Genomic DNA, 16157 nt, shown 5'->3' with positions numbered 1-16157 from the left:
ACACACCACAGAAACCAAGGCACTTCTGCGTCATGCTCGCCCGTGATTCCGAACAGCTGGGGGTGGGTGTGGACCCTCCCGGGGGCCGGCAACCGCTGCTTCGAGCGCCGTGGGCACAGCAAACTGTACGCTGGGGACAGGATGTAGGAGCAGGTATGTCCAGAAGTATCCAGGTGTGGGGGCCAGGGCATGCCGATGCAGACGCCGCAGGTTTGCGTGACGCCGAGAAAACCCCGGAAACCAGCACCACGCTTCATGTGGCCACTGCCGGCTGCAGCTTTCAGGAGGGGGGCCTGCCCTGCACTGCAGTCAGGGCATAATTTTCCTCGTGTTATAACGTGAGCCCAGGAAAAGGTGTTCCACTTAGACCTTCAGAAGGGGGTTTCCCAAGAAAAGTGGTCCCTCCAATTTAGTTTCTAAAAGGTCACTTCGGGAACCACTAGAACTTGATGGAAAGATCAAAGAAAACATTTTGATCTGGCTTCGGAATTTCCCTGGAGTTAACGGAAGCTATCGAACGCCAGAGCAGGAGCTGGTTTTGATCCAGTTAAACCACTTATAATAAGATTATAAAATGTCTGTGCTCTATTCTCGAAATGTCACTGTCCTAGGGCTGGCTCGGCTCAAACGCGGTTCTGTCCTCCAAGCAAACAGACACGTGTCCAGGAAGGACTGAGGAACGGTTCCTCATTCAGCAGGTGCAGGAGAGGCGAGGGGGCAGACCTGGAAGGACCGCATCGAGGGTCCGTGGAATTTAGACTCCCTCCCGGATTCCCGGAACCCCTCAGAGGGCTCTGAATCAGGAGCGGCCGAGAGGAGACGGATGGTGTCCCAGCCCCTGCACTGCTGCCATGCAGCCCAAGGAGCAAAAGCGGCATGGGATGCGGAGAGCGGCGGGCGACTGGTGACGGGAGCGGCAGAAGCCACTGCGGGAGGCTCACAGCCAGAGGGGGGCGAGCAGAGGGCCGCCCTGGGCCGCGAGGCAAAGCCCACGTGCGCGCGGCGATGGAGCGGCCCAGCCGCAGCTCCCGCCAGCGAGGGCAGGGACCCTTCGCGGCCTGGGGCCCGGCAGCCGAGGTGGGTGCAGCTAAGCCTGACGCCTCGGGCAGGGCCCGTGGGAGGGGCCACAGGAGGGCTTGTGCTGTGCTACGTCACAAGGAAGGGAAGAGACGGGAGTCTCTGGGCCCTCTCAGCCAAGCCAGCGAAGCTGAGGGTCCCTCTGGCTTGCGGGCTGCAGACACGGTCGGTGTCGCCAGGGCAGGAGGGCTTGGGCTCTGGACTCCCCAGGGAGCTGCCCGTGGGGCCACGAGCCACGGGCAGTCGTGTCTGTGACTCTGGGTCGCCGGGCCAAGCATGGGAGGTGCTTACAGGGCTTCCCGAGTGGTCTGAGGCGTCTCCTGCACCGCTTGCGTGAGGAAGCTCCCGTCTGGGGCTGCCCAGGTGCCGATCGGTCTCTTTGACCTGGGACAGCTGCTCATCTAGAGCCTCTTTCTGGAGCTGAAGTCTCTGAGCATGCCCGGCTTGAACCCCTAACTCTCTCTCCAGCACGAAGACTGCTCTGTCTTTAAATTTTATCTCCTCCATCTACAAGGAGAACAGAACACAATCACACACGCAGGCAGGGTACAGATCTGCAGTTACCATAGAAACAGGTGGAGTGGCTCTCGCACAAGCGTCAGGAGGGGCACCGGCAGCAGCAGACCCGAAGCAAAGCAAGTGGCCCTGGACCGCGAACCGTGCCCCGCCGCCCAGGCCTCACGTGACTCCCCAGCTCACACCGAGCTGGGGGAGCCGAGGACGTCTCCCCGGACGTCTCCACCACACACCCCTCCCCAGCCTCCCCGGGGTCCTGGCAGGACTCCCCTCTCCCAGGCTGGCCTGCGGGGACCCCTTGTCCGGCAGGGTCTGGAGAGGCCACCTCTACCCTCTGCCTTCTGTTGCACGTCAGGCAGAATAGGCGCACCCCGTTTCCTGTACCCCGTCAGTAGGATGAGCAAGGTCTGTGTTAAAACGGGCGGGCTGTGAACACAGAAGTAGGAGCCGTGGGCCCAAAAGCCCTTTCGGCCTCTTTCCCGCTGCTCTGTGGGTGCCTGGCTTGGGAAGGCTGGACGGTGTGTAGGGCCAACGTGCGTGTCCTCCCTTGGCTCCAAGGTGTGGGTAGAAAGCAGGGGCGCTGCCTGACTGCTCGCAGGCAAAGCCACATTTTTAATTCAGCTTCCTCTGGGCTAAGGCTTGGGGCGGGGGGCCCCTGGACAAGCAGGCTCCAGACGGGAGGACAGGGTGCCCAGGGAGTCTGGTGGCTGTGAGGGGTCTGAAGCCCTGCACACTCTCCCTAAAGTGTCAACCTCCTGATAGCTGCCAGCCCTTCCAGACACAGCTGCTCCTGGCCTCTGGGCCCCTCCTAGCTGCCACCGGGGCGGCCCTGACCAAAGCGCAGGCCACTGCCCTGGGGAGGGCCAGGCGTAACGGGCCCCGTGCGGCCCATTCTTTAGACAGACGGGCTCGGGTGCTGGGGGTGTCATTACAAATGGCACCAGATTGACAAGAAGCCTCGCTTTAAAACATATTTCAAACAGCAGAGCAGGGTAGGATATCCTGCTGCTTTTTTTACTGTTTAAGGTTTGAGTAAGTTAATAAATCAGCCGTCTGCTGAGGTCAGCTTGGAACAAAGAGTAGAGATGTCTAATCAGCCCAGATCACAGAATTCACAGGCCAGCGACGCACTGAACAGAAGAGAAGAAATCCTTAATTGCTAAACTCCCATTGCCTGGAGCACACAGCAAAGTGGAAAGAGACAACCCATTCAGTTAGTGGAAACAAAGAGGCCGGTGAAAATAAAGTCATATTAAGAAGCAGCTATGTTCTCTGGTCTCACATTTACAGTCACACAGACTCTTTAGAAACATCACTTTTCCGTCATCAGGAAAGGTGAGAACAAGTCTCCACTCTCCCACCTAAATCAGCTGTTTAAGCAGGTCGTTTGGACCAGGGAGCCAACCTCCCAGGGAAGTCACTGTACGTGCCACGTAACGTGGCCACGTTAGCCGGTCCACCCTGAGGTAGAGCTCCGAGATCTGCTCACCAAGGAAATGCGTGCCGCTGCTTCCACCCCACCGAGGGGGTATCTGATTTCTGAAGATGGAAACTCCGCTAAGATCCCAGGGGCCTCGCACTCAGCGTCTCATTGCGCCCGACATGCCAAGGGTCTCAGCCAAGGGCACATTCCTGCATCTCCCGGTCCCGCTGCTTTAGACACAGAGGTCCGTCCGTGAAGGAGGTGCGTGTGCACCACGGGCACGCCCAGCCGAGGGGAGACACGCTCTGTCGGATGCACGGGGCCCCCACCTCACTCAGGGGGCTGCTTCCAGCTCGGGGAGCACATTCAAACCCGGGTAACGGGATGGCCAGGGAAGCCTCGGCGGGCGGCCGCGGGGAAGCTGGGCTGCTCTCCTGACCTGCAAGCAGCGCCGTGAAGAATCCACGCCCCCTCCCAGCACGGCTTTAACCACTCTAACGAGCTGTCCAGACAACTGGGGGCAGGTAGCACCACACACCATAGGTTTTTATGAGAAAGGTGAAATTGGAGCTGCCTGTACTTCTTCGGTTTTATAGAATTTTTAATAACCACCTGAGCTCGTATTTTAGCGAATGATCGGCAGACATCCCCCGATTCCACAACGACGCAGCATGAACGTGCCCGAAGCTGCTCCTGGGGCCCAGAGTCACACCCCCTCCCCGCCTGCTGCAGCCCAGTCCTTAGAGTGTGTCACCAGCCAGGCGCGGCTGGGACGACGGGGACGCACCTGAGCTCACAGAGGAAGTCAGAGCGAACCACCTCCTTCCCTTCCACTCTGACAGGGTGAAAATTTGGTCAGGAGCGCCCCCCGCCCCGGGACCGAGTCTCTCCAGGGTCACTGTGCAGCTGGGCACGGCTAACGAGGTAGCTCCAGAGCCTCCTGGGGCTCCAGACTTCCTTTCTATAAGATCCAGGGATCCCTAAAAACCACAGGCCTGGGCCTCGGCAGGGAGGCCCCAATCCTGCAGTCACCTCCTGAAACCCCCGGGCGTTCCAAGGCGAGCCCCGCGGTGAGAAAAACCTCTGAGCCCCGAGCCCTTCCTGCAGCCCTGCAGCCCACCCGGCTCCGGGCCTCCCTGTCTCTGTCTGGGCGTGCCTGCCGGCCGCCGCATCCCCACCCTCCAGGAAGCTTCTCCTTGAGAGCTCTCTGCCCTCAGGGGGTGCCACAGCCCCGGCCAGCACCCAGGGTCCCGGGGTCAAAGCAGGGACCTAACTCTCCACAGCTCCCCGGCCCTTCCCCGCTGGCCGGCCCAGCCATCCTTCTCGTGCCCACGCCTGGCCCTGCGGGGGCCCTCAGCCTCACACCTCACCAGGGCCAGCCCGCCGCCTGCTGGCCTCTCTGACATGGCTACAGCCTCCCCTTCAGACCCTGTGAGCCACACTCAGAAGACCCCAAACTGGCTGGAGCCACAGGACAAGGGCTGGAAGAGCTGGGACAAGTGGGCAGGGGCCAGGCCCCGAACACCAGCTGGACTGACCACGATGCTGCAGGGGAGCCTCCTGCTTTGGGCCACTTGGGAGTTGTTGTGTTCTTTGCAAAGTGGCTGCCCCTTGTTGAGGTCCCCTCCCTTCCTCCCCGGGCTGGGCTGCCAGCGAGACCTGTCTACCGGCGGGGCTCCCGTCCCCCAGGGTGCAGGGAATTCAGGCCCCAGGCTCGCTACAAGCAGCACTGTTGGCAGGGTGCCCTTCGCTCGGGGCGCCGGCCACACGAGGACGCAGAGGCGCGGACCTCCCTGCACGCTCCTTGGCTTCCCGGTCGGGCTGCCCACGGCCCCTGCGCTGCGGCCTTGTGCCTGGGCTGCAGAAGGCCCCGGGCTGGCCTTCACTCGGCTGCAACCCTGTCTGGCACTGGCTGCTGCACAGCCGCCCCTGCGGTCACACATGCCCTGGTTCGGCGTCCACATGCCCTGGTTCGGCGTCCAGCGCTGGGTGGCGCATGGGGAAGGGGGGCTGCGTCTCCCCCAGGCCAGTGCTTCCCTGAGCACTGGTGGACCTCTGACCTTCCGGAACCACGCGCCTTCCTCCCAGACCCAGGGAAGTCGTCACCACGCCCCGGGATGGGCCAGTGCCACGGCTGGGGAAACAGCAACTCTTTGTCTGACGTTTGTAAGAAACTGGGATTGCCAAACATCTTCCAAGGGAATGGCAGACGGGGCCTCTCTGTGCGGGAGCCCTGGGACCCCGACGGCCGTCAGCACGGTCATCCCTGGGGCCGCGTCAGTGAACCTCGCTGCACCGTGGCTGTCCCGGGACCTGGGACCACGTCCCTCCTCTGGCCCGCAGCGCCCTGACCACTGCTGGCCTTGCACTGTGGCTCGGGGCCAGGCCCTGCCTCTGGACAGCCCCCAGCCCGCCTCCCCTCCAGACCAGGCCCCTTCCTCAGACCTGCCCCCAGGCCCCTGCGGTGGGGCCTCCTCTGGACCACATCTTCTACCCTCCAGTTCTGCTCTAGCCCTGCTACCACTCCCTCTCTTTCCAACCCCGCCTTCTCTGAAAATGCCCCGGAGCCCCCATTCCCAGCCAAGGCCGCCCATCCCCCCGGGCTGGGGCATCACACTTGGCCTCAGTCATGGTCAATTCAGACGTGTCTGCACAGCTGGGCCGGGTGTTACCCCTGAATCCACAGCCGGGTCTAGGGGCCAGGATGCTCTCACCAGCTAGAGCATAAACGAGAAGGCCGAGGAGATGCTGGGCCTCGTTAAGCAAGGGGGCACCATGGGGGCAGCACCGCAACGGAGAAAGGGCCCTGGCAGAGGCTTGGGCCATGATGCTGGGCTCGCGGGTGGCGGGAACTGGTGCTCACTGTGGCCCTCGCTCTGGGAGCACCTCCTGTGTGTTGGGCGTGTGGCTGAGACTTCATGTGTGCTTTTCATTATTTGCTTTACCTTGCACAAAAACAGAATATTGATATGTACTGAAATATGCGAAAGCTGTTAATACAGCAGGTCCCAAGAGTTCTTATCACCAGGAAAACATTTTGTAACTCTTCTTTTGGTTTTTCTTTTTATTGTGTCTCCATGAACTGATGGAGCTAACTAAGCTCATGGGGGTAATCATTTCACATATATGTAAGTCAGACCACCGTCTTGTACACTTTTTAAACCTATACAGTGATGTATGTCAATTGTATGCCATAAAAACTGGAAACAATTATTTTGTATATTCTATAACATGGCTGGGCTCTGGGAATAGTAGCTGAGGTGGATGGGGGGCGCTGGGTCCTGATGCCGGCGGCCAGCACCTTGTGGACCGGCTTCCAACAGCGACACCTGGTGGAAGGGGCGGGAGATGCAGTGGGTGGGATGTGACCCCACCGCCCATTTCCTCCCCGCTGGGCTGAGACAGACGCGGAGCTGTGGGACTCTTGGCGGGGTGGTCTCAAAAGGGAAGTATTGGTCTTCTTGCTATCAGGCATGTATATCTTCAATGATATACACATGAAAGATATATATGTGTGAAATATACACACAGAGACGTATATACACACACATATATATACACGCATATATTGGGCACCTGGTCTCTGGAGCCAGGAGGATGCGCCCGATGAAGTTCCCGACCCACAAAGCGCGACGCTTTCCCAGACAGTGCACAGCTCGGGAATGTCAGGAGGGCCTGGGGCCCCTGACCATCAGCCGTGGGCCTCTGGTCTCGCCTCTCTGGGTCCAGTGAGCTCACAGACCGCAGAACCTGCCGGTTATGGAGTGTGGGACTCATGCCATCAAACACTAGCTGCTGCCTGGCTTGAGCTTAACCTGGGGCTGTGAGAAGGGGAACCTTTCAGAAAGCCCTTCCAGGAAACGGGGGTTCCTCTGCAGGTGCCTGGTTCTGGCCACGCTGGAACTGGGAAGGAAAGCTGGGTGGGTGGAGGGGAGAGGACTGCGGCCTCCCCGGCCCTGGGGGGCGCTGACTGTGGTGAGTTCTGAAACGCACCCGGCTGTTTTTAGCAGCCTGGCCTCTCTGCAGTCTGCAAACCAACAGTAGGGGTGTGAGGTGCGCTGTGCAGGGAACCCTGCCCGAGAGCGAGGCCGAAGCCATGCCTGCCCCTTGCCCCTGCTCCCCGCGCCCCACGCCCCGCACATACCAGCCGGCGGATCTCCCGCTCGCACTCCTTCTTGATGCGGGAGATCTCCTCCTGGTGCAGGTGGTACACGCTCCTGATCTCCGCGGCCTTGACCTTGTCGGCCTGGGCGACCACCGTCAGCGCCTCCTCCGCCTGCTTCTTGGCCCCCTTGAGCTCGGAGATCTCCTGCTGCATCCTCACCTTCTCCACCTCGAAGCCCTTGCGCGCCTCCTCCTTGGCCTCGGACAGCAGCATGGCGCGCACCTTGTCGGGGGCGCTGTCACGCAGGGCGTGCAGCAGCGCCCGAAGCCGCTGGTTCTCGCTGTCCTTGACCTTGGCGAGCCGCAGCAGCTCAGCCTCGTGCTGCCGCAGCAGCGTCTCCCGCAGGGCCTGCAGCTCCTTCATCTTTTCCTCGTGCAGCTTCGTCTTGAGCTCGGTGAGCAGGACGGCGCTCTTGTGCTGCCCGTGTTCCCGCAGCTGCCTGAGCTCCTGGCTCTTCTCCCTTTCCACCCGGCTGACCTGCAAGACCAGTGCAATGCCCACTGTCCGCGAGCCGAACTCCGCGTTTGCTGAAACCCAAGTGCAAGTTCTGGGAAGGCGGTTTTTCTTGCAAACTTGGGAGCGACCGTCTATTCGAGAACGGCTCATTAAAACACGCCTGGACGACAGAATCAACCCTTGTCGGTGGACAGCATGAATGTGCACCCAGAGGCGTCAAGCCTGGAAGCCCCACTGGCCCGGAAAGTAAAACCACAGTCACACGGGCCCCCGGAAACCTGCGGTGCACGGGAGGGTGAAACCCTCGCCTCAAATGAATCTGCCAAGGAACGGGCACAGCCCGTGGGGAGCAGGGCGGGTGCGGGCTCCTGCCCTCCAGATGGCTTCGGCCCCTCCCCCTTCAGCCCAAATAAAGGGATGTCTCACTTACCTTCTGTGACACTCTTGGCAAATGGAGAAACCGATCTAGGCAGCCGTACTGTCTGTCTACATGATGTCTGATGTCTAGATTTTGGGGGACACTCACTGTTTTTTTTTTACTGAATGATTTATTTCCATCCGAAAGCTCTGACCTTGGCTGAATGACCCCCCCACACACCATGTGGCATGAAGCCGGCGCTCAGACTCTATTTAGGGAATGAAAGAATGGCTGGGAGCCGGATTTGCCCCAGGTCTACGTGGGGGGCGAGGGGCAGACAGGAGGAGCCCGGCTGGAGGCACACCTGAGTGCACAGCCCTGCCACCCTTCCCCAGACACACCAAGGGTGCCCTCCGCTTCCTGCCAGAACCCTGAGAAACGCAGCCCCCTACAGACCCCTCACACTCCGTGTGTCCAGAGGGACGCTTCCCTTCCCCCCACCAGCCTCAGAGGTCTGTGTTCTCAGTCCAGGCACCTCGAGCGGGGCTGTCATCCTCGGCTCACGTCACCCCAGTCCCGTCAGCGAGTCCTGCCACCACCACCTGCAGGGTGCACCGTGTATCTGTCACCTCCCTGGCCGCCCCCCCACGGCCCCCAGGCCTCCGCTGCCTCCTACCACCCTTCCCCACCACCCACTCTCCACGGAGAGAGCTCAGGAAGCACAAAGCTCGCCACTCTGGTCCCCGCGTGAGCCTCTTCTCCGTCCGTCTCCCGGTGCATTGGGAATAAAAGCAGCCCCAGCCCCAGCAAAGAGGGCGCCACCTGCAAGACCCCGTGCCACCCACGGGGCACATCCTTGCGGGAGAACGAGGCACGGGCCGCGGCCCCGCTCCGTGGGGACTCACGCCCTGCGCTTTCTGTTCTCCCACCGCAGAGGCGTGTAGGCTCTGACCCCACGACCCTGGACGTGCGCCTGCTGCCACCCTCCTGGCTTGCTCTGCCCGGCCCGGCCCAGCTTCAGCCCCGAGTGGTCTCCCGCGGTGTCGGGCGGCAGCCTCTGCAGCCTCCTGGGGTCAGGAGCTCCCGGGGCCCCTGCAGCGACCCCGTTACTTTGTGTCACTGTCTCCACAGCAGTCGTCACTCCCGCAAGTGCCTTATTTCTCTCTCTCTGTGGCTGAGCCGTCTGCCTTCCCTGCCAGGGCCGTGGCCACCTTGTCCTCTGTTATTTCCCCCTTTAGAGCAGACCTGGGACGCTGACTCCCTCAGCTGGTGCACCCCAACGGGCAGTCCTATTGTCCAGTGGGGTTTGGTCCCGAGCCTTCCCTCAGGATGGCTCAGACCCTGCAATGCTTGCAGAAACTCTAATAACCGGGGCCCCTGACAAGTCCCCAGCGGCACACGGGGCACCGTGAGCGCCGGCCCAGCTGTTTGGGTTTCTGCCTGGAGAACTGGGCTATTGCTGAAAGCCTTGAGCAGACAGATATTTATTCATCTTCCATTTAAGTGAATCTCCCTTTTGTCCAGTTTAAAGTTCAAGACACCCAGAAAAGCAAGATTTGGACGGGGGGTATTTCTCAGTCGTGTGGGCGTGGTGACTCTCTAGGAGAGCCCACTGGTGCCATTTCAGAACCTGCTCAGGGCGGGAGGTGCTGCCGTCCCTACAGCGGGTGGGGTGCGGAGGGTCGGCAGAGTGGGTCCTGAAGCTGGACGTGGTGGAGTCAGAAGCGCCACCCGCATCTGAGATCCAGAGCCCAGCTCCTCTCCCCTTGATGGATGACGTAACACCCACCTTCAGGACACCCTCTTGGATGGGAATCAGCAGAGAAACGAAAACTGACGTAGCATGTATCATAGAGGCGTGTTTTGTGTTTTGTTTTGTTTGGAGCAGAGAGAGAGACATCAGCAGAACAGTTCAGGGTTAGATGGGGTTTAACCCTCTGAGCTAAGCTGTATGCAGTGAAAACGGAGACTACGCCCGCCTGTGGTTACCCTTCGGTCCAGTGCCCGTGACTCTGCTGTGGAACAGGTGTCTGCCACAGCCCACATCAGACTTGCACGAGAGGCCTGGCTAAAAGTGAGCCGACACGGGGCCGGCCTCCGGGCCTCCCAGCCTCCCTGCCCATCCCCGCAGCAGCCCCGATGCTGCTGGAGCAATTGGCTCTGACAGAGCCAACAGCACGGCTGGGCTCCCTTTGGAACCCCTGCCTCCACGACGGCCACCGTGGTTACCGGAAGCTGGAGAGGAAGATCTGGCAGCTGAAGGAGAGGAGAACAAGCAACACGAGTGAGGGTCCCGGGAGACGCTCTGGGGCTGGAATTGGTGCTCAGCTGGGCTCGCTCACTTGCAGTTCTGAGCAAAGGCACTGACCACAAGGACCAGTCCGGTGGCTTCCTGGAAGCCCCGCCAGGAGGCGCCCGTGAGTGCACTGGCACTTGTCTCTGCCACGTGCTCACTGTTCCTCTCCTCTCTGAGGCTCCGTCCACTAAGGGGCGGTGAATTCCTTCCCTTAGTGTCTGGGCCGAACCGACAAGCTCCCCTGGCCACGGAGACCGGCTGATGGCGGGCACGCAGGGTATGCACAGGTGTGCAGCTCCAGCGGGTGGAGGGGGGAAAGGGCTCATGGCCCCAAATAGCACTGAAAATTGAAGATTGACCAACATGACCCGGATCCCTGAGCTCAAACAGCTTCTCCATGACACAGAACTTTTTAGGAGCTCCCAGCAGCTCTGTAATAACCTCGGCCTCACTGTACCCTCCTCAGAGGCTGGAAGTAAGAAAAGCACAGGAACCTGCTTGCAGACCATAAACTCCTGCAAATAAGCACCAGTTTTTATCATTACCTTTCAGCACGTTTCCCCCCTGCTGCCTCGTTCACAGGCTGGCCTGTCTCTTTTCCCTCTCAGAGTGAAGTTCACTTTGGTAAGGGGAGGGGGCGGGGAGTCGGAGGGAAAGGGGGGGAGGGGGACGATGGAGGGAGGGGGGGTTTGTCGTCAGGATTCCTCCTCCATGTGGAACCCTGTCTGCTCCACAAACCTGCATGGGAATAAACAGCTTCTCCTCCAGACTCCAAAGTTCTCACTGAGCCTCTCCTAGAAATGAGCCCACAGTCTCCGACGCAGAGAAGACTTTTTCTGGGCAAAGACCCTTCAGGCAAGTGGGTCTCACCTTGACTGCACGGCAGCACCAGGGAAGCTTTAAAAAACACGGGCGCCTGCATCTCACACCCCAAAATGATGACATATTGTCATGGGGCAAGGGGTGGCCTGGGCCTTGGGACTCCTTTTACATTTCCTGTCCAGGTGAGTCTGAGGTGAAGCCAAGGAGAGTCGTCGTGGCTCCACCCCTGGGGTCTAACACGAAGTCTGGGGAGAGCTGGGGGGGCTGCAGGAACCCCAGGCACTCGGGGCCAGGCCCATTAGGCCCGCCGATCACCCCAGAGAGGCCCCAACACACACACACACACACACACACACACACACACACACACACACACACACCATGCACGTACGTACACCTGTCCTCACACATGTACATGTGTGTACACACGCAGATGCGTGTACATTCACACGCACACATGGGCTGTGGAACCCTAGCTGCGGCGTGCTCTCTGGGGCTGTGAAATATGTGAGAAGGACAGTTAAAACCAGTTGTTCCTCGGCATCCAATAAAAGGGTTGAGGATGCCCTCCTCCCACTCACGTCTGCCCGGAAGCGGGTCCCGTCCCGTGAGGCCCAGCAAGCCCCTCTGCCAGGTGAAAACAGACGGCAGCCGACCGTACGGACTGGCTGGACGTCCGGATGTGCTTCTGATGGATGCTCAGGGTCAGCCCGTGGTGGAGGCCCTGGTGCTGCGGCCCCGTGTGAAGTGGGAGTGATGGGGGCTGGACCAGGGCCCAGCAGGCCACCACGGGCCTGGGACTCTTCAGGGGCAGAGGAGGGGGCTCCAGACAGCATCAGGGCAGACCTGGAAACTGGACAAGAACAAGAACCTTGGGGCTGGAGACGGGGGGACACTAGCGAGTCCCACATGGGGCCGAGGCAGCCTTTTCCCAGCGGGTGGGGCGCCGGCACGGCGGGACCCCATCCAGCCGACTAGCCAAATGGCTCAGACCTGCTCTTAGAAAGAAATGGCCCAGGCAGCTCGCAGGTCGGCCGTTTCAGCAGCGGTGGACACCGCCGTGCTACTGTCCTTGGTCAAGACCGGCTTCAATGCTCAGGCCAGACCACAGCCCCCACGAGGATGGACCACGCCCGGCTCGTGACCAGCACAGACCTGGCACAGAGCAGGCATCACAGGACAGGGTGGCCACACGCACAGTCCTGACCGGGACGTCCCTGAGAGTGACGGACAGTCGTTATGGCGGAAGGACAGGGCCTGGGGACACAGTCCTCCACCGACAGATTGCTGAGCAGAACGGAGATGCTGTTTGTCAAGTTTGTCAGATGTTATTCGTGAGAAGAGAAGGCGTCAGAGTCAAAGTACGGCTAAGAGCTGAGACTGTGCTGTGGCTGATGTAAGTCGCAGAGAGAAGTGCATCTCTTTAATGGCAGCGTCGGACCGGCCACAGGCGGGCCCTGCACTCCACGCTCAGTGCCGGGCAGCAGGGTGCGCCGGGCACTGCGGCCTAGAGCTTCGTGCCTCGCGGTCCCAGGGCTCTGGTGCGGTCCGTGCAACACCCGCTCTGGGTGGAAACGGCCACCACTTGTAACGCCGCAAACATCTGGAGCTCTCAAAGGCCAGTTAACAAACGTGCGGGGCCCTGGAGACAGCTCAGGGGCCTACAGAAGTTTAAGCTGAATGGATAAAAGAGTGCCCTGGGAGGGATCCTAATTCATTGCTCACAAGCGATTAGACACATCACTTTTCTACCAGCAAGGATGTTTTCCTTCCTTAAAAAACTAAAACTAGAATTACCATACGACCCAGCAATCCCACTACTGGGCACATACCCAGAGAAAACCATAATTTAAAGAGACACACGCACCCCAAGGTTCATTGCAGCTCTATTTACAATAGCCAGGACATGGAAGCAACCTAAATGCCCATCGACAGAGGAATGAGTAAGGAAGATGTGGCACATATACACAATGGAATATTACTCAGCCATAAAAAGGAATGAAATTGGGTCATTTGTAGAGACGTGGATGGATCTAGAGACTGTCATACAGAGTGAAGTAAGCCAGAAAGAGAAATACAAATACCGTATACTAACGCATATATGTGGAACCTAGAAAAATGGTACAGATGAACTGGCTTGCAGGGCAGAAATAGAGACACAGATATAGAGAACAAACGTATGGACGCCAAGGGGGGAAAGTGGCGGGGGGCAGGGGGTGGTGGTGGTGGGATGAATTGGGAGATTGGGATTGACGTGTATACACTAATAAGTATAAAATGGATGACTAATAAGAACCTGCTATATAAAAAAATAAATACAAATAAAAATCCAAAAAAAAAAAAAGGATGTTTTCCTCTGTGGTCTTACTTCTAGAAACATTATCTCCTGCCAACCTCCAATGACTGCTCTACAATCGGGGTCCATTTCAGGAACAGACACTAGAGCAGAACCCGCAGCCCCGCCCACGTCGGATGGTCTTCTTGGTGTTGCCCCTCCTCCTCCCTGGCCAGGTGCCCTGGCCCAGGTACGTGTAAAGACGGGACAAGGGCACAGTCCCACTCCTGATTCACGTGTAACAGAGCTTCCCTCTGAATAAATGGACGCGACCCCTGACTCCCCAAGAGTCTCATGCTTCCTGGCGCTGTGAGTTGCCTGTGGTCTTCCGCATGTCAGGCCAGGTTCCTGAACACTTGGTCCTGCTTCTTGGTCTCCCAGGTTATCAGGGGAGGGGGAGGCATTCTTCCTCTGGCTCATTATTTTTTTCGGTGTGTTCTTTTCTACAGTGTTTTTGTCTACAGGGTCCCAAGTGGCTCTGTCCACAGAGGCGAGAACGAAGTCTGCGGCCTGCCCCCTGGAGCTGTTGCGAGGATGTAGCATTTCCGTGTGGGTGTGGGGGGAAGGGGTCTCCCACAGGAGTTTGGGGCATAACTGGGATTTGCGGATTTGGAGATCACTCCCGTGTTATCACACCCACTCGTCTCCAGGGACAGGGCGGCCCCAGCCCCGCGTGCACATGGCCTCCTGCTGTTGGCGTGGAATCCTCCCGCTGCTCTGTCTCCCCCTCTCGGCTTCCCCGCTGTACCCCCTCCTCTTTGTGAAACAGGCAACATGCTGGCATCTACATCACCCACCTCACTAGCTTTGGAAAGACAATGACCTTCACGCTTTTTTCGCATGACTTACGGTAACAAATATGCTGACCCGGTGACCAGGACATACCTAGTCTGAAGGCAACTGTCAACCAAGTTCATGGTCCCCTGTGGGTCTCAGTCTCTCTCCAATGTCCTGGTCCAGACGGTACATTTTTAGGCCCTTCCCACCTGCATGGCCCTCCGTGGCCTGACCCCTAGGCCACCTCTCCTGACGCTCTTCCTGGCCGTCGGTTGCATTACGGGAGCCCCCTTCGTTCCCACCTTCACATGTCGGCTTGGAGGCTGTAACCCCGCCCAGCTGCCCAGTTCTTGTTTCTTGCATGTCTCCCTCAACCTGGACGTGGTCCTGGGGGCAGGGTGCTCAGTACGTCCTTCCTGCGTGGCCGTCCATGGCCTGGAGCTGGGGGGTGGCTGGACTTCAGCACAGGGTTCTCCCCACGGGGTCCCCTCCTCCCAGTTAGGACGAGTGTGCTTCGTAACAGCAGGTGTAACGCTTGGGTGTGTCTGCTCTGTTCCTCACACACGGTTCCAGGCCAAGCTGGGGGCACGGCTTGTAGGAGGGACCGAGGGGTGCAGGCAGCAGGGGCTGCTCTGTGCCCAGCCTGGAGCCGGAGCCTCCTTGAGCCTGTGACGGAGACACGGGGGCATCATGTCGCTTTGATTCCTTCTTCTTTGGCTTCAAGGATCCCAGTACTTCCCCCCCTTTAATACAACGTGGAGATAACTTAGACGGAGCTTCCGAGAGGCTCTCCCTTGGAGCTTCTCCCCGCTAAGCTCCTCCCTCTGTTCAGAAGGGTCTCCATCCGAGGTGGTCCCACTTATCTCCAGCACCCTGGCAGCAGGAGGGGCCTGTTTTCACTTAAATAAGTTCATTCTTTGCTGTCGAGTCTCCATTCCTACACATCCCCCTCGGTGATGAACTAACCGTGGGCCTGAAATCCGCAACGCTTAGCCCGCGGCTGCCGCGTACGTTGGCGTCTCTCTGTGCTCCACAGGGACCTTCTTGACCCTGGAAACCGCAACCTGCAAGACGAGGTGTTGAATCCCTAATAAGGAAGAGGAGGCAGCTGGCGCCCGGTCCTGAGGCCGCCTTCCCCACCCCTGGGGCACGAGAGCCTCCACCCCTGTTCTGTCCAGCCCCTTGGGGGCCAGGGAAGGGTCCCTCCGGCCGTCCACCCACTTCCATCATAAGGTCCAGAACCAGGCCCTCCTCCTTGGGTGCTGCAGGAGCATCTGGAATGTGCTGCAAACTGGACGGAAGGCTCCGAGTCCACGGAGCTGGCCGCACACATTTGTCCTGCAGTTGTAACAATGACGTTAACACGTGCGAAGACTTCAGCAGGGTGGCGAGGGGGGACGCTGTTAGCATTTGCCGTAAAGATCGAATTCGCTTCTTATTCCCCCCTTGGCCAGGGCGTAGGCACCACCAACCCACCGCGTGTTTGGGGTAAAGCGTCCGTCTCTAGACTGCGCAGACAGAACTGAGGAGATTCCCCGGGAGCTGCCTGTGGTCCTGGTGCAGCCCTGCTGGCGGCCACGGCAGGAGACGCCCTCCCGGGAGAGACTCCAAGGGTAACACAGACGCATCTTCTATTTACTGGACTGACGGTAGGGAGAGGAGGGAAACGTAGGCAAGAACCGGAGAGGAAACACGGCAGGCAGTTCCCACGCCGTGTGCGCCCTGCGCTGGGAAGGAAACCAGGCGCTGCTCCCAGCTCACCGCCCATCGGGGAATGGAGTGATGGAAACCAAGGACCCCCACCCTGGGTGCTACATCAGGGTCACTGAGCACCTCCCGTGAGCTGAGCCCCTGTCTGAGCCCACATCCCCATGACCGCTGCCCCGTGGGACCAGCGCCATGGCTCTCGGTCTCAGGGAGGCCCAGGCCTCC

At 59.5% G+C, this 16157-nt stretch overlaps 1 protein-coding gene across 1 annotated transcript in view; it reads right to left on the bottom strand.

The window, feature by feature from the left end:
* Nucleotides 1–16157, bottom strand: part of JAKMIP3 (Janus kinase and microtubule interacting protein 3) — a 106517-nt gene that overhangs the window by 37425 nt on the left and 52935 nt on the right. Inside the window, exons 4-5 of the mRNA XM_032608378.1 lie at nt 7161–7658; nt 1369–1584 (exon numbers count right to left, since the gene is read on the bottom strand). Coding sequence (XP_032464269.1) covers nt 1369–1584; nt 7161–7658 — 714 coding nt within the window. The remainder of the gene's footprint in view (nt 1–1368; nt 1585–7160; nt 7659–16157) is intronic.

Source organism: Phocoena sinus, chromosome 16, assembly GCF_008692025.1.
Source record: "Phocoena sinus isolate mPhoSin1 chromosome 16, mPhoSin1.pri, whole genome shotgun sequence".
Classification (NCBI taxonomy): Eukaryota; Metazoa; Chordata; class Mammalia; order Artiodactyla; family Phocoenidae; genus Phocoena; species Phocoena sinus.
Note: the sequence above shows the minus strand (reverse complement) of the source record. Positions and strands in the feature narration are given on the sequence as shown.